This window comes from Bacillus rossius, chromosome 1, assembly GCF_032445375.1.
Source record: "Bacillus rossius redtenbacheri isolate Brsri chromosome 1, Brsri_v3, whole genome shotgun sequence".
Classification (NCBI taxonomy): domain Eukaryota; kingdom Metazoa; phylum Arthropoda; class Insecta; order Phasmatodea; family Bacillidae; genus Bacillus; species Bacillus rossius.
The window spans coordinates 70,275,589-70,294,513 of NC_086330.1; the positions used below are offsets into that span (position 1 = coordinate 70,275,589).

The 18,925-nt window shown below is 38.0% G+C and overlaps 1 protein-coding gene and 1 long non-coding RNA gene across 2 annotated transcripts in view; one reads left to right on the top strand and one right to left on the bottom strand.

The window, feature by feature from the left end:
* LOC134537373 (uncharacterized) overlaps positions 1-17,864 on the bottom strand; it is a 57,130-nt gene extending 39,266 nt beyond the window's left edge. The window contains exons 1-3 of the mRNA XM_063377735.1: positions 17,734-17,864; positions 12,983-13,037; positions 3,564-3,697 (exon numbers count right to left, since the gene is read on the bottom strand). Of these exons, the coding sequence (XP_063233805.1) occupies positions 3,564-3,697; positions 12,983-13,037; positions 17,734-17,756 (212 nt within the window). The 5' untranslated portion in view covers positions 17,757-17,864. The remainder of the gene's footprint in view (positions 1-3,563; positions 3,698-12,982; positions 13,038-17,733) is intronic.
* Positions 10,294-13,179, top strand: LOC134537379 (uncharacterized). The gene is made up of 2 exons (XR_010075987.1): positions 10,294-10,511; positions 11,203-13,179. It is a non-coding gene; the product is annotated as an uncharacterized LOC134537379 (long non-coding RNA).
* Positions 17,865-18,925: the final 1,061 nt, after the last annotated feature.

Sequence of the window (18,925 nt, forward strand, 5' to 3'; positions counted from 1 at the left end):
TAAAGGACAAAAAACACTGATTAGAAAAATTCATATATGTACCTAGATGAAGGGGAGAGAAAAAGGTGTCCTGAAAAAGGGGAGGGGTGGGGGTAATGTGTCTTCTCAGTTTTACTTAAATATCTATAAATATGGGTTGTAGCAAAAAAAAAAGCTTTATGTACAAAATTAAACTAGATAAAATTTCGTACAAAACAGATCCTAATCATTTTTCTGTAGGTTACCAGTTTAGATAATAGATGGAAGAGAAAAATGGCATTGTGTTCAAAATTCTTATATTAGTTTACATGAAACAAAACTGAAATAAGGTAACTATTAAAATTAAATGATGCCAAGTTTGCAGTTACTGACTGTAAATAATACTCAAACAAATTATTATTGTAGAATTTAGAGAACTAGTAAATAGTACGTAAACTAGGAACTAGAGATAAAATTTTTCATGTTCATACAAACAATTTAATATGAAGGAAATACTATAGATAAGTAGTGAAATTTGTTGCAAAGGGCAAGCGGTGTGAAAGATGTTTACAGCGGAAGGAGGAAACTATCCTTTCCCCCTTCCCGCTCCCCATAAAATTGTGTACAGTCAACCACTCACCCATGCAAATTGTGAGAATACCTGGTTCCCCCAATCACTGCTATTTATAACACACTTCCCCTCTACACACCCCCTACCACACACCTTACTGCTATCGCTTTACATTCTCATTTCATATTCAATTCTGTTAAGTCTCTTGCCAGGAGTTTATGTATTGCACATTGGTTTATGTCTAGTGTTCACGCCTCATTGTGCAGTGTTGTATACTTACTGAAAATGGCTGAAATAAAGGTGTGACAAGTCACAATTGTGCCCATCTAAGACGACAACTGTTCCTTGCACATACAGAAGAACATTCACAAAATATCCCAACAACTGTTGCAGGTAGCTGGGTGTACAACTCTGGTAATAATTATGAAATTCTTCGAAGACTACTGTTACTAGGTGAGTTGAAATAAAAGAGTTTTAAAATGATTTTGAAATTTATTCATCTCACATTGCAAATTTATCCACACAAAAAAACCATAACACTATTGACACACAAGAGAAGGCACAGAGTAAATACTTGCATACTTGAACGACGATGAAACGACTCATGTTTGCCTCATTATGGGCTTAACACTGACAACTGCAGTCAATGAATTCTAGATTAAATGTTCAAAAATGTTTATAAATCAGTGCCTCCCGGACCTAATCCGTGATATTTACTTTTCCACTACATAATTATTTTACTTTTCGAGCCATCGCCCATTCGGTACCACGATCACGCCATGACTAAATACCGACCTGACTACCTCCGTCCACGAAGGATGGAGATGGTCACGTGTCTCCCACAACCAATCATATAGCAGCTTAAAACCCAAATTGAAAAATCAGCCAATCAAAGCACATATTACAAGAAATGAAACAACTCTGCATACACATAACTAGGGGTTTTCCCTTTTCTGTCCTTCAGTTCCCACTCTCAGCGGGGAACTACCGTTTCTGTCTCTCTCTTACACTTCAGGGCACACCGGCCTCTCTTTCTCTCTCTAACACTGATGTAATTTTACTGTCACATTGCATCAGCTTTCGAAGAAAGGATAATAACAAAACCAGTAAAATATGACTACACTTGAAAAATTAACCAAATAGGTAATAATGACTTTTAGTGGCTTTTTAAAATTTTAATTATGTAAATTAACAGACATACTTAAAAACATTAACTAATGAGAAATAAGGGCAAAACAAAACATTGTTAACTTATGACTACCTCTGAAATATTCAATCAGCCATTATTTACATTGAAATGGAAAACCTAGCCAAATACTAAAAATGACGGGGGGGAAAAAAATATATTTATGCCAATGTTTTAAATGTAGAGAGTAAGGGCTTGCAATGCTACACATTTTACATGTTTTTTTCATAGTGTGTTAGTGTGACATTTCTAGAATGTAGGATGGACGTTTATGTGAAAGAAAGACAGGGGTGCAACACCCTCGCGCCACAAGCCTCCAAGGAGTGTGTTGTTGGAAAAACCAGCACGTAGGTGCACAACTGTGCAGCAATGCAGTAGAATGTTCGCTGGGTGCAGCCAATAAGAAAAGACTGGTAATTTTTCGTTTTTAAAATTTTGTAGAAAAAGCCGCAATGCAAGAGCCGAGAAATGTGTGTACAGTTGTGTCTTTGTGAAAATTGTTCTGATTATTCGGTGAGGCCATGCACCTGCCACTTCCCCTTGGGGTGGTACAAAGTTGCATGTAGCCTCGTTAGTCATTGTTCGAGTGCTGTGTCGAGAGGTCGCACCGTTCGGCGGCTCAAGAAAACACGTGATTATGTAAGGGCTGAGAATTTTACGACTGGGTGCCAGGGCCGTGCTGCTGCAAAGTTTCAATCTTGGTTTTCTTCATGTTTCGGAAGGCCTTAGACGTGCGGCGCCGGCCCGGGTGGTTCGTGGGTCCACCATGACTTAGTTACCATGTTATTTTGTACCTAGACGACAAGATCTGTAGGGATATCATTTCGTGAAGACATGAGACTGCAAGAGTGTCGTAGTTTTCGAGTTACAGGCATTTTTTCCAAACTTTTTTAATCCTTACCCTGCACCAAATTATTAGATACATAAAAATTAATCCAATTTGACGATTACCACTTTAAAGCAGAACTGCCACCATCATGAATGGTAAAAACTATTACTGGTTTTATAATTGAAATGATACTCTAATAGCACCAAAAATGTGGGTTTGACATAACTTGTAAAACTAGCAGACATTGTCTGCGAGAGTGATATATAAAATTCTTGGCAACAAAAGTAATTGAAGCATTATTCCAGGTTGTTTCACGACAATGAAAATTCAAACATATGTCCTGCTTTTCCCAAAATTCAAGGCTGGTGGCCACCCTGTAGATGTTATAACATTTCTTGCCGTCTGTTCAGCTTTACCATTAATTTTTTGATTTCTTTTTGACTTAATAATTCTTGTTTAATTTGAATTATTTCATTCTTTGAATCACAGATTTCATCCCTAGTATCATCTAACAGCATTTAAGCACTAAATTCTCACTTTTTAATACATCAACTTTAGTACAGAATAATTTCATGAGATCAATGTATTCATTTACTTTACTTGAATCTGTTGTCACAGATGCAGAGATTGTCATAGCTGGATCTTTTCCTTTGATGAAACACTTCAGATGAGAGTTCTTGCTTCTATTCCTATCACCGTCGGGAGCAAGTTAAAATGTTTCGACATCATTATCACAGGGTATTGAAAACCCCTGAAATTCTTTATACCTATCAATAGAGGTGTTAATTGTACCACTTTATCACTAATTTCTGGATGAGTAGATACCAATACGGGAGCACACACATAGAGCATCCATCCACTGCCCATCAACTGTTCTCAGCTTGACATTGAGTTATGGGACATGTGTGTACGCGTGCGGTGCATGAGCATGGGCGTGTGCTTGTGTGTGTGCATGTGTGTATACATATATATAGTTATGGGTGGGGAAAACAGGTTCGAAAAGGATAGCCCAAACTTACTTGATCTGCAGGCCCACCGAGAAGCTTACTCTGCGATTATGCGGCAAGGTCATAGTGGAGGTCGCGGTGTCCTCATCTTCGCTAGTGGTAAAGCACAGTGGCTGCAGCGGCAATCGCTTTGGCAGCTTCAGGATCTGCAACCATGCAACTGCTTGCATGCCACACACAACACACCACAATCATGGAAACATTTATGCTAACATAAAAATAAGCTCATCTCAGAATTTCAAGGGGTCACCTAAAGATTTCTGTCAACCAGTTCCAATTGCAAATGAGTTCATGGGCAAAGAATCAGGAGAAAATAATCACTGATACAAAGTACACTAGGGTCTCGATAATCCGAGCTCCGATAATCCGAGTTCCCAATAATCCGAGTCAGTTTCGGGGGTTATGAGAAAGAAAAAAATATGAATTTTGCAAACACACATACACGTAGGGACGGCCAGGGCTACGTTGAGGAGGAAGGCCTGATGGGGTGAGTTGGGTAAGTGACTGTACATAGCAGGTAGCCGCCCACCCCTGCAGAAGTCGCAAGCATCTATTTTTAGAACATTGGGGGAAACCCCTTTTCTCCGTCGGCCTAGATCCTCCGCCCCCTCGTCACTTCCCCGCGTTCCCTCCAGAGGGCAATTTTTAGTTCCCATAAGTTCTTCGCCGTGAGCACATCTATGTAGTTACGTCCCAGTTCTATTACGAACCAGTATGAGTAAAAGAAAACATACTGAAATATCATTAAGTGATAAATTAGAAGCGCTGACGCGGGTTGATAAAGGTGAGCCGCTAAAAACAATTGCGCGTGATTTAGGAGTGAGTGCTGTTACTGTGGGTGACTGGAGGCGCAACAGACAGAAATTGGAGTTATGGCAAACTCAAAAAAATCTTTCTCAGGCTACAACATCCAGATCTCGTATGAACAAAAGTGAGTACGAAAAAACAAGTGAAGCTTTGTTTTCATGGTTTTTAGCACAGCGGCAAAAAGGTGTCCCTCTTTCTGGGCCTATATTACAAGAAAAAGCGCAGTATTTTCGTAATAAATTACAAGAAGGTGAAAGCAATTTTAATGCCAGTAAAGGATGGCTGGATAAATGGAAAAAAAGATACGGTGTGCGGCAATTGCATATCACAGGAGAAAAGCTTTCAGCTGATGCTGCTGGTGCTGAAAACTATGTTCAAAAATTTCAAAGCATGATCGAAGAAGGGGGCTACACACATGATCAATTATATAACTGTGACGAGACTGGGTTAAATTTTAAAATGCTACCTGACAAGAGTCTAGCATCCAAAGACGAGATTTCCGCTCCTGGGCATAAAAAGAGCAAGGAACGAATTACTGTTATGCCATGTTCCAATGCCTCTGGGACACATAAGCTTCGTCCCTTGGTGATAGGAAAATCAAAAAAACCTAGAGCTTTTAAAAATGTAAATATGAACGCACTACCCGTCGCATACAAAAATCAAAAGAACTCGTGGATGAATACGACCATTTTTAAAAATTGGTTCTTCGAGGAATTTGTTCCTTCAGTAGAAACTATTTAAAAGAACGACAATTACCGAGAAAAGCACTGTTGGTTATTGACAACGCTCCATCCCATCCAAACGTAGAAGAGCTTTCAAGTGATGAAATTAAAACTGTTTTCCTGCCCCCAAATGTGACTAGCCTCATTCAACCTATGGACCAAGGCGTCATTGCGACAATAAAGAAAAAGTACAGACGCATGCTTCTGACATATATTTTGCAAGAAGAAGAAATTTCATTAGTAGATATGCTAAAAACAGTTAATATAAAAGACGTTATCTATTGGTTAGTTGATGCGTGGTCAGAAATTAAACAGGAAACTATACAGAAATCCTGGTCAAAACTTATAAAACCGAAAGTTTCACAAAGTGAAGAAGAAGAAACAGTTGAAGATGACTGTGATAATATGACTCTATTGAATTTAATGGTGGCAATCCCTGGCTGCGAAATGGAATCTAGTGCTGAAGAGGTTAAGAAGTGGTTAGACAGTGATGAAATTGAAGAATTGACAGATGAGAAAATTATTGAAATGGTCAACAACCGGGATGAGGACACCGAAAAAGACGAACAAGGGGAAGAAGAAACCAACAAAAAAATTAGCCATGCAGATGGGTTTCTACGCTTAGAAAAGGCACTCGAATACGTGGAGCAGCAAGATGACGTCACGCCAAATGACGTAATGTTTTTTAAGAAGTGGAGCACACGAGCAGCTGAGAAGCGAGGAGCATTAAAAAAACAAAAAACAATAATAGATTATTTTAAAAAATAATAATTATGTATATATTTCTAATCTGCCTTTCAATATGTTTGTATTTTATTTTTATTAAAACATCGACATATGTATTAGAAATTGATTTTGCGTGTTTTTATTCGTATTTCCAATAATCCGAGGTTCTGATAATCCGAGTTGGCCCCGGTCCCATCCAGCTCGGATTATCGAGGTTCTAGTGTACCTTCAACAACAGTGATGGTCAAACAATAGAAAAATAAAAAAGTGCTACTAAATAAACATGAAAGAATGCAAATACCAAAATAACAAAAATATTTCAAAATTGGACTTGTTGCTATTCAACTACATATAACTTTTGTTACATTTGTCAGAATGATTTAGGATGGATAAAAATTTTTACTTCAAGATTAAAACTGAACACCAATATCAGAAAGTATTTTCTCCGGTGAACTACAGTAAGTGTATCAGTAGTCATAATGCACCATAGTCATCACTTCTAAAAAAAAAGAAAATACAAATATTAAGTGCAAAAATTTTAATTCTGGCTAGTCAAATGTATTCTAAGCGCAAAGTAAGAGACGTTCAGTTTCCTTGATATGAACATTTTGGGAAGGCACACAAATTTTAAAAGTTATATCTAATACTCTAAGAAGTGAATTAAACTACTGCTGGTTGGTGTTAAGTAGGTAAGTAATTACTTTTTTAAAGAAATAGTGTTGATATTCCATTCAAGGTAATGTTTGTGTGTACCGTCAGTTGGGGTGAAGTTGACCATTTTTATGAAATTTGTTTTGTTGGCCTGACACAATCCAGGTACAGTAAGTCCTCGGTTTACGTCGGGGTTACGTTCCTGAAAACCGCGACGTAAATAGAAACGACGCAAAATGAGCCATGTTTCATGCCACCGGCCGGCCACGGCCCAAGGTCGGCCGGAAGGGGTAGGAGAAAATGCTGTGTCGTTGCAGGAAGTAGATAACACTTCTACGTGCGAGATACGTGGGTGGCCGAGCGGGCGGGCTGGTAGTATTGCATCACTGCGCGGAGAGCAGGAAGCGTCCCTCATGATGTATGATAAGATAAGGCGGTGAACGTGTAGCTTACGCTACATAGCATAAATTAACTACCGAAGGAAACAAAGAATTATAAACAAATTATATACGGTGTTTTGGTTAAAATAAAGATTTACGGTCATTGTAAACTACGTTATTGTGAATCGGCGACAACTTAAATTGAAACATGAGTACTCAAAACATTAGCGACGTTAATCCGAAACGACGTAAATCGGTACGACGTAAATAGAGGACTTACTGTACCTATATGTTTTGTGATATGTTTAACATGAAATCTAGCACATTAAATATAACAATCATATGCAATATTACAAAAAATGGTGGGGAGGAGAGAGGTGATGAGCACTAAAATGTATATTACATTGTGATGAGTTAAGAGTGTTTTAAAACTTCCAAACAGCCACTGGGACCAGTAGTTGTCATAGGTTCAAGCTGAGTAACCAGGCAATAAATGGTTTGCATCAAATTTTTGACTCCTAGCCAGGATGCTGTTTCCCAGGGAGCAATTACAGCATGGTTCAGAGAATTACACAAGTACTTGGAGAAGAAAATGCTGGGAGAAGTTTTATCAGATTGAAGAATATAAAATTGTAAAAAGTAAGCCTTTACCCTCAACATTAAGGGGAATAGAGTACTGGAAAAAGAATATAAATCTTTCAGCAAGTCAGTTCCAAGGGTACGGAATGTGTTGCAGTCTCATTAACTGGAAATGCAGCTGGTGAATTATGCCCCCACTTCTGTATCTAAAATATGAAAGATTTCCACAAAATATAGTGGCAGGGATACCTTCTCAGTTGGGATTTGGTAAGTCACCAAATGGTTGGATGACAAGCAAAGTTTTTCATGAGTTCTTGAAACATATTTCACCCATGGTAAAGGAGATAACTTTACCAGTAGCACTTTTCATCAGTAGCCATTCGTCACACCTCACACTGAACAGCAGCATATTCTTTTAGGAGCATGGTATAGTTCTTGTGGCATTATTGCCAAATTTGACTCACATAATTCCGTCACTTTAAGTGTGGATGGAAAATTGTGGTACATGAGTAGCGACTTCAGCACGTGGCAAACAAGAAGACCATACACTAAAGAAGAAAGATTTTGCCAAAGTGCTGGAAACCGTAACTGTGAAAGTAACTGCCCCAAAAATTTTGAGGCAGTCTTTTAAGAAAAATGTAATTTTCCAACGGTATTTTTTTGGCAATGTTGACGTCAGCCGGGGCTTCGCCTCGTAAGCCTGGTCCGACTCCACTATCCACTTCCCCTCCTTCCCTGCATTTGCACCGCCGACGTATGTAAATGTGCGTGTGTTCAAATTGAGCGCCATGGACTACCGTAAGAGGGCGCTTAGCGGCAGTGCGACGTTACCCGAGTGTTTTGTTTCTTCCTTAAAACTAACCCTTGGCACGGGATCACAGAAGAGAATAACGGTTTAGTTCCGGCTGGAAGCTGCCTGCTGCCCGCGCGCAGAGGGCTGCTAGCTCCAGTTCCTCTTCATCATCGGCCGAGACCAGACGTGTGCGGAGTCATCAGAGAGACGTGTTGCCAACCCCGTGGTATCTGTGTATGTTAAGTGGTGTGGCGTGTGGCGTGTGGCGTGTGGCATGCCCAACGTCTAGAGCGGGCCAGAACTTAATAAATTAGCTCAATAAATTAGAGGACTAATATCTCGCCTCACACGGGCCACATAACGCCCTGACCGGGAGTCTCAGCCGGGTCCACGTGCCCACACGTAGCAGCGCCCACTACAAATAGCCTCAGGTAAGCAGCTAAGTCCTCAATGTACAAAGATAATTTCAATTTCAGGCCCTCCTGTGTCACATGCACACCAACACAACACTTACTTCATCTATATTCATGACTCCAAAAGGTAACATTGACAGTTCTGAGATCATTGGACATTTGAAAATATTTCTTGGGAATGAAAAATTGAAGCTTTTTGAAGAATCAGGAGACATCTGGCACACATGTAAAGGATGCAATCATATTTGAATATTGGATACTTGGTAATTCTTATGACAAGGTCAAAATCAGCTCAACTGTTCAATAAGGTATAAAGTATTAATATGAGTTTATTTAAGTACATTTTTATAAACTACGTTATTACATAAAAACTTAAAGTTAAAACTTAAAGTTATTTGTATTTCACGAAGAACATTATTTAAAAAAAAAAATAAAAAATTGTGTAATCACAAAAAGAATTGAAATCAATTTGCAGTGAGTAATAATGAATTTGCAGCGGAAAAAATCAGTATTCACATGCGTGTGGTGGCACAGTCGTCTGCCCTCACGTGTCTGCCCGTTCGGATAAGCACACTTAGGCATATTTCCCCACCTACACCGCGCCGTACCACGTCGTGCTTCCCCCCCCCCCCCCTTTTCCAAATACAGCTGCACAGCGCTCATTGTGTACAGCACGGTACTTGGCAAGTTTCTTACTAGCGTTAACTTATAAAACATTCACATAAACCTTACATATTTCCATACAAACTTTTATCCCCTATTCCCTATTGTTATTTTACACCCTTGAGGGTAAAACTTTTACAAACTTTGAATGTCATATTTATTTATATTGAATCAACAGCCTAAAAAATAAGTTTCAAGCTTCTAGCTCTAAAAATGACAATACTTCCATACAACTTTTCATCCCCTCCTTTCAACCCCTTACAACCCTTTTTTTGCATTAAAAAGTAGTATATGTCCTTTCTCAGGCTCTAGACTATCTGTGTACCAAATTTGATTTAAATCTGTTCAGTATTTTTGGCGTGAAAGCGCAACAGACAGACAGACAGAGTTACTTTCACATTTATAATATTAGTAAAGAAGTAAGGATTATACAGCTATATTTATACAGAGATAGACAGATATGTGGAGATACACATAGAGATATAGACAGATAAATTGTGAGATATATATAGAGATGGTGAGATTGAGAGACATGGAGAGATGAATATAAAGAGATATGTAGAGTTACAGAGATAAAGAAAGAAATGCTTTATTTGTATGTGTGTACAAACTTAAAAAAAAATTACAATTACAAAGAGGCATAGCAACACATGCCAGGCATTAGCTGGTATTAAAATATTATAAAATTACATAACTACGAAATTTAAATATTATTTGATTATAACATTTTTAAGATACATCCACAATTTATAATGTTTATACTAACGTGTTTGTAGTTTTGAAGTTATAATTTAAATAGTTACATATTTCATTTTTAAACTTATTTACTGTGTGATACTTCAAGATTCATTGTCATCCGAAATGCTTCCTGTTAGGTACCTTGATTACAGAAGACAATGAAAAATGTATTAATTAAAAAAGCTCAGCCATTCCACAAAAAGTGAAACCAAAACATGAAAAGTAAAATAATTTTGCTCATTATAATTTTACACCTGCTGTATATGGTAAAAGTATACATCATAAAAAGTTTTTAAAACTTTTTCCTCAGGGTTTTGTTATGTTGGCATGTTGTGCAACATACGAACTGCAAGAAACTTCTTGATAATAACATATTTGAATAGCTATTATATAATGTCTATGGAGTGGTCAACTGTGAAAGTTGAGTTTATGTTCCAGGTAGCTTGAATAGTGTATTTTTCTGCGAGACTAAATTCAAGCAGGAAAAGGTAAGTTTAATTAGTTATTTTGACGGTCATTCGTAAACAACTTTCATGTCACATCCGTTACCATAAACTTGTACCTAAAAGTTTATTTTCTGGTTACTTCATTAAGTTTGCATTCATATAATTTGGAAATATAAATAATCATCTCAAAAATTTATAGGTTAAATTTTATACAAATTTTAAAAGCTGTTTTTAATGTAAAAATTTGGTAACGAACGTGACACATTTAATTTGGTAACAAATGTGAAAAGTAATTATAAGCCAAAACTTGCCCAGTAACAAAATAAAACATTCTCAAAAAGCATTTTCAGGACTGGTATCTTGTTCTACATGGCTCTGAGTTAGTAAAAACTCCTTTGTTTTTGTTAAAAAAGCTTTTCTTAGAAAAACATGAATGCTAATGTTGAAAATTACAATTTGTATTTCAAACAAGAGCTTGAATAAAGACCTTAAGTTTTTAGGAAGTTGTGTGTCTCATTGTTTTGCTTATCATCTTGAATTATGGTGTGACATTTGGTCAAACTATTTAGTTCTGTGAATGATATACTTTTCAGTTTCATGTTAAACACTTTCTAGTGTTGTAGCCAGGGCAAAACCTTTGTCAGTAAAATTTTTCAAAAGTCACTAACTCTATTATTATATTCAGCCAGCCAGCACCCTCTAATAATTTATTCCCTTTCTTATTTCACTTCAGGCAATGGGAAAACCAAAAGGCTTACTGATGGCAGAGTCTAGGAAGAGGAAAAAAGAAGATCCAGAAAAGTGGGCCTTGTAACTGTAATTGTGATAGGAAAAAGAAAGCAAAAAAAAAAAATTGTCAGGTCATACTTTTAACAAAAATGAAATAGAAAAGAAGAGGGCAAAGGCTAGAGCTCACCAGCAAAAATTTAGATAACGAAAAAGATTAGCAGCCAATAAACGTGATTCCCCAATTTCCAAGTTTGGCTCTTATCAAAGACCACAAACTCTTGGGAAAGCAGTGAAGAAGGCTGTTTCAGCACTGCCATCAAGTCCACGAAAACGTATAGCAGTAGTTCAAGAGCTGGCTAGAAGTACATTTAGCCCTGAAGTATGCAAGATCTTCCAAAACACAAAAATGCACCAGTGAGTCGGAATGAAGATATATGCTCTTTAGTGACAGATTTTTACAATTATGATGAGATAAACTCCTGGTAAAAGAGATGTAAAGTCCATTAAATCTCCCGTTACTGGAAAAAGGAAACAAGTTCGATCCGTCACATGCTTATGAATATTGGTGAAGCATAAGCCGAATTTACTGAAAAATACCCAGGAATAAAGATGTCTTGCACCAGGTTTTTCATGCTTCGACCACCTCAAGTCCTTCCAGCTAGTATGACTCCACATAATGTTTGCATATGCAGACAACATCTGAATTTTTAATTCATGGTTGAAGCACTTGCTTAACAAGTGGGTGAATTTCCATAAAAGACTAAAAAAGTGTTATGTTCTGTGTGTTGTAACACTAAAAATGAAAACTGCATGCTCAACTACTGCAGGGACTGTTTGTATGATTTAAGGCAGTTGTTACCAAATACCCTAAATCCAAGCGCTAGAAATAAGTGTGAGAAATGGGAAATTATAGCAGTAACACAAGTGGGGTTTCTGACGGGGAAGTTTTAGTAATATTAATGAAACCATATGGTGAGGACCAAACAAAATACACCACGAATACTCAAAATGAAAAATACATTGCTTTCGAAAAAATAAAAATTTAAAAAAATAAAAACATTTTACCTGCACCTAACATACAGCAAATGGAGATAGTGTATTTTATGTCTTCAAAAAACCAGTGTTTTAGTTGTAGTTTAGTGAAATTTAACATTTATATAACATACTAAGTTATGATTATTTATTTAATATCTATTAAGGTTTTTTTTTGCATAGATAAATGTTGTTATTTGTTTTGTACATTTTTAGTCTGTTTATTGCATAATTCTTCTTAATTATTTGAAATATCACAACATGTTACATTATCAACAATCAGTAATCATACTGGTCACATCCGTTACTTCAGGGTGTCACATCCATTACCCAAATAAAAATTCATATTCTCTTTTCAGTTGTAGATGTATTAATTTTAATGATATTTAATGATTGTTTGTTCTTTTATCAGAACAATAAAAAATATTGTTACAATCACTTGTACCGGTACCAGATCAGACGAATTAGAAGTAGTTTGTGTACGTCTCATGACACTTAGCCGTATGAGTCATGTCCGTTACCAGCCGTAATAAGACATTTCTTATATCAGTATTTCCTTTTTTGTTTTAAGAGTTACAAGAGAGGCAAAAAGTACTGAAATGTACGTGGTCCTCAAATTAAAAATCCAATAACATGATTATTCTATATTTTTAGTGATAGTAAATATGTGTAACTGTCACATCCGTTATTTTGGAATGGCAGAGCTACGTACATACACTAAGTTGAAGCTGTGAATTCAGATTTATACTTACAGACTGCTTCTTGTCCGCACTGCCTGAAATTTGTCCTGGAAACTGATACTGGGATCTAGAACAGAAAAAAATTCTACTAACATTTTCACAATGATTCTTATATACATGTTTTTAATCTAACAGTTAGCACTCGTACACTATTAAGGCAGCAACTCTCCTCTATCTTGCATAAGTTTGCTTGCATTGCATTCAAATGCTGACTATTCTGAGATGTGAGATGTATAAAAAAACTATTAAACATAAACATTCTAACAATTCTAACATAAGCCTACTAACTTAATATGCACAACTAAAAATTATTTTACTAAAAAACATTTTAAAAATTCACCATTTTCCTTTAAATTGTCAGTCAGGCATAATTTTATAGTTTTGAAAGTATAAAAAGTTAAGAAACTAGCCTCATTTTCTAATTATAAAAAAAAATTGCAGTGTGTTAGTGTTAATTCAGCATACTATTAGGCCTACATTGATAAAACCATTGCACTGAAAAGAAAAATTAAATTTTTATATCCATTGCCAAAATAACCAAAAATTCTTAAATGAATCTGCTTGAATCGGCTTGATCCTGATGGCATGATCCTGTTGGCTTGATCCTGTGGTACATGATATTGCTGTTTTAGTTCAGTATGTCGGAATATCATGCACATGAAAGAAATTGCAAAATAAGAAAAAAAATATGATTGTGGGTTGAAAAAAAAATAAATTTTGACTTATGATCATAATTCATATTTATGCCAATATTTATTTTTATGTACAGGATCTTTCGACGTACTGAATTAAAACAGCAATCATGTACCACAGGATCAATCCAACAGGATCATGCCATCAGAATAAAGCTTTCTCAGGATTCAGGGATAAACTTCGATATATGAAACTGAAAAATTAGCATATTTTTAATTCTCCATATTTGGTTACAGTTGTAATGAACCAAGAAATGTACAATCGCGGATACACAACGAATTGCGGTGGCAGTGTGAAAACACAGGTATTGTAGTGTATGTTTCAAACTGTTATTTATCACAAAACAATATAAATAACAAAACCATCTCTTCAGGGTAAATTTAAGGTCATGAGTAGTTTGTCAAAACCATGTTTTCCGAATGTTTCTATCCATTCTAAAAAGCTGCAATATCCAAGTATTACCCGACGCGATATGGTAGGGATATTTATGAAGTCGTCAACAAGGGAGTCTGAAGTAATTACGGCTCTATGTTCTTATGGTATAAGAGTATGAATTGGCGTTTTCGACATGGAAGACTCGCATGCTTGTTTTGCACAAAATATTGTTGTTGAGAAAATGAAATTAGTGTACACATATATTTTTGGTATTGTGTACTCAGTGGCGTCTCATCAGGGCAAGCAAGGCAAGCAGTGCTTGCCCAGGCAGTTTTCAGACAATGTATTTTTTAAATAAATATTTTATTCAGAATAGTATTTTACTTTGGCTCGTGCAGTTAGATGTATGTATTTTTTACATTATCTTCTTAAGACCCAATACTGTGCGCTGTGCGCTATAAGAAAAGAACTCGTTGACACACAAAACATGCTGTTTTAGAAGAGTTGCTAGGTTTAGAAGCGCTGGTAGGACCGCTTTCAGCAGGAAGGCTGCCGCAGTAGTTTACTTTCGGAAGGGGGGTGGCATGGTACAAAGGTTCGAGGAGGGGATTGGCTGTAAAAACACGTGGTAGAAGCTACGAAGGTAGCGCTTTCTTGCCGAACTGAAGCGAACATGGCCGAAGCAGACGGTGGAATTCTTCCGCCGACTGCTTCGGCTATGTCCGCTACATTTCGGCAGGGCAGGTGGCGAGGTGGCGTTTCAGTGGGCGGTCGTCTCTCGGGGCGCGCGCATCTCTCTCGCCGACTGTTGGCTGGCAGTGCGTGGGGGATTTGTGGGCGTACAGGAGGCGGCCTAGCAGTGCCAACTGCGACCGACCGCGTCCCGCGGGTGGCGGATACGGGATCCCAGCTCGAGAGTTGCAATCTCGCTGGAGTGACTGTGAATAACCACGTACCAGTTAACAGAGTTTCTGATCACGTATGAAGATAGTTTCTTTTGTGTTGGTACAAAAAATACCAACATTTAATTTTTACTATTCTAGTACATTTTTATGAGCTTCTTCTCTTTATTTTAAGTACTTACTATGCCATGTGTTGTCTGTTTATATATTTTGTACCAGATATCGATGATACTACACTCCCACTTAGTATATAAATAATGTAGAGTAGGTATTTTATTATCAGAATAATGTATGCCAAACATTATTATTTTTCAAAAATAGTTTATAATTTAAAAAAAAATGTCAATGTTTCTACCTGTGGAATAGTCAATGTTAAGTTAAGAAAACTACTTAAATAGCACCCTTTTGTACCTTGAAATCATATTTTCCCGGGGGAGGGCCCCCGGAACACCCCCCCTCCCCACCACCGTGTTTTAGTGTGAACGGAGTTGTTGCTTTCCCTCATGTAAACCTCACGCCTCGCCACTGTGTGTACTACACTCTAGAATACATTGAGCTTAAGTATACTTTAGTATACCTGAGAAGTTTCAAACACAGTAACAACCATATACAATTAAAATATACAAATGTGGTATTGCAAAATATACTAAACCAAGTGCAACTTTACTACAGAATATGACACTGTAAATATTATAAGAATGGTATCACTGACGCCGACCGCCAATGCTCCTCTATGTCGCATAGACCGCTATGCCTCATCAACGTCTCGCAAAAGCGTGTGCACCGAACGCGCTCGTGCGCGCAGCAAAGTGTAGTTCGTGCAACGAGGCGAACGCCATGCAACGAGTGCTGCGCCGGCAGAAGGATCCGGCCGGGTGTGGCATATCCCTCCGCCGCACTACAACAAATTAATTTATGTATATTTTTCCACAGGTTTTTATTAAACATTTTTCATCAATTAATATTCAGTCCTGTCAAAATTATGTCTCACTGTGCGTTTTGTCCCGAACCTGGCCAGTTCAGTTTCCCGCGAAATTCACACGTTTCCGCGGGAGGGCTGGCGGGGGAGGTGGGTCGCGCGTGGCGACACCGGCTGTGTCCTTCAGGAGCTCAGACAGGCCGGCAGCCTGCGCGCAACGCGGAACCATCAACCTTGGCTTTCACCGACATGTAGTTTCAATAGTTTAATATTTTCATAATCGTTTACGTACAGTTCCGCGGCCGGCCTCAATCTACCATGAGGTATTTCACTTAGCTACTTAGTTTTGGCCCGCACGGGGCAGCCAGAAGGCGACTCGTGCCACCGAACGTACTAACGAATCAGTCCCTGGGACACATCTAGGTATCACGTAGAGTCGCCGGAGACACGGGCCTACGTGCCACTAGCCCAGTTTATTAAGTGTTAGGTAATAGTGAAATGTATTTGTTCGTCAAGATATTGTTCATCATGTTAGAGTGTAATTTTGTAACTGTCGCATCACGTGTACAAGTCCGCCCCTCACGCGCATTAAAATCGTGAGCCGCCACTGAGGAAGTGAGCTGCGCGTGTGACTAGTCGCGTCGGGAAAACCGTTACGGCCAGAACGGGCAGCACCCTGTATAGGGCTGTGCCGTAAAAAATTCATCAAATATCTTCTTCTAGCCACAAGGCCGAACCTTCCCTGAGATCTCGAACCAAGCAAAAATCACGTAAAAATCATAGGAGGTAGCGGGGACGGCGTCAAAATGGCGCCCGACTAGTGTGGCTTTCTCTTTAAATAACTTTCAAATCTTCTAAATTCAAAGTGCTTCAAAATTAGTGTACCAGTAAGTACTCGTGTAGGAACAAAGGAATCGCGCGGAAACGGACGCGACGCGCAGACGGCCAAAGGAGCGGGCACCTGGCGATAGGCGCGCATCGAGTTACGGGCCAGGCGCGATAAAGGCACGCATCAAGTTACGCGCCAGGCGCGATAACGGCTGTGGGAGCGGAAGTCTGCGCGCCTCACACAGGGATCGGGTGGTTAGGTACTAAAATAGGTAGAGCTACATCATGCTTTACAGTACCTGGAAAGTTAAAATCAATACGAAAATTAATAATTAATTTATAAAATTTGGTATTGCAAAATATACAAACCGAAGTAAATTATTGTATACAATACACTATGAGAAATACATCTTCTTATCGTGTTCTACACTTGAATAGGTAGAGCTGTAGCATAGACTACAATTCCACAAAAAGTAAGTGAAATAAATGTATTTTGTGAAAAACCAGCAAGAAAATGATCCTCATGCTTGTTCCGTAAAATGCAGGAGTGGAAATGATGTCACCGCCATATTGATGACATCAATATTGTGTTTGTATTCAATATTGTGTTTGTATCTCAAAATAACCAACACAAAGTAAGGTGGTGGTTATTTTGAAATAGAAGACAAAGTTTGTTTCTTTTAAATTATTCGCCAAAAGGTTTATTGGTGAAGTAATGTATTTACGTCAGTATATTAGCGCTATGTTCACTGTGTGCGTGTGTTTATATAGGAATATGTTTTGGTACTACTTACTTGTGTAAAGTGTAGTTAGTGTTTTATTAATAATGAAAAATGTTCTATACGTTATCTAACGGTGTTTTCGTGAGTGCAACAGAACTAAAAAAAATAGCTAATACATGATGTGTTTGACTCATCTTTTGTATTCCAATTAGATAAATACTCCGCATAAAGAATCCCAACAACCCAACATACAGTATTGTGTGGTTTAATGAAGTTTACTCATAGTAAAAATTTAGCAAAAATAATCACCACAGCCACACTTACGCAGCTTCATTAATTTTCTCCATGTTCAACACTTCAGGTAAACTAAATTATTCACAAAACATTACATTTTTAAAGTGCAACACTTAAACTAAATATGCCGCGAAAAACGACCAAAATACAAAATGATTTTCCATAGATGTTTATATCTAGATTTTTTTTTAAAGTTGGCCAACAGCAACGTTTAAACCGGCAATAACCTTAAAAAATAGAAAAGAATGAAAAATGTAAAAAATATATACCATTTCACTACAAATTATAAAAATTTTCAAATAAGCTTAACTAAAAAGATTAATAACCAATTGCATTCCACTAACAAGTTACTTGCGTTAAGGATAGATACACTGGGTCTAACTTCTTCACTCGCCAACATCGTACTCGAAATTTAAAGACGCAAAATAAAGTGGTACAAAGGGTGCGCTGACATAGCTGACGATAATGTGGCCTAGCACTTTTATTGCTATCCCAACTCACAGGCAACCACGAAAATTTCTGTGTGCTTTACACAGTAAAAGGTTCAATCAGCTGTATGCAAAATATACAAACAATCATTGTACTCGTTTCACACAAGGTGCAGCCGTTCTTGGGCTATCTATAATCACGGCTAGCAAGTCCTGGTGTACAGTTAGTACGCTCTTCAAGTTTCTATTTGCCTCAGAAAGCAGACAAACCGTACTGAAAATCAATGATTCCATTTTTTCCATCACCCATGGTTTTGGGTTCAAAACACAGGGGAGCTAAGTGGTTTCTAGGAAGAATTCAAGTTGTCTTTTATTCAGGAGGGTGCCAGGCTAGCCTCCAAACTAACAACCACTGCACTAATTCCTTACTAGCTTATACTATTGCCGTCGTCCGGGTTCTCGTGTTCGAGATCTGGCGTGGTTCCTAGAAAAAAGGCTGTTTTTTTTACTGAAAATGTGTTCGGGAGGGCACCAGGCTAGCTCTGTGGCTAACCACGAGTTGGGTCGTTGGGTGCGAATGCCCCTGCGTGGCCCACTAGGAACGGCGGTGGTGGTCGTGGTGGGAGGGATCCCTAACTATTGATACACTACTGGTCCTACACAGCATAGCACGCTGATCCCTGACTGGATTAGGGAGGTTCACAAAATAACATACACGAGTCTGGTTTTGCACTGTCGTATACACGTCGCTCACGGAGTGTGCGGAGTGGATGTTTTATTGAAATCGGCAGTTA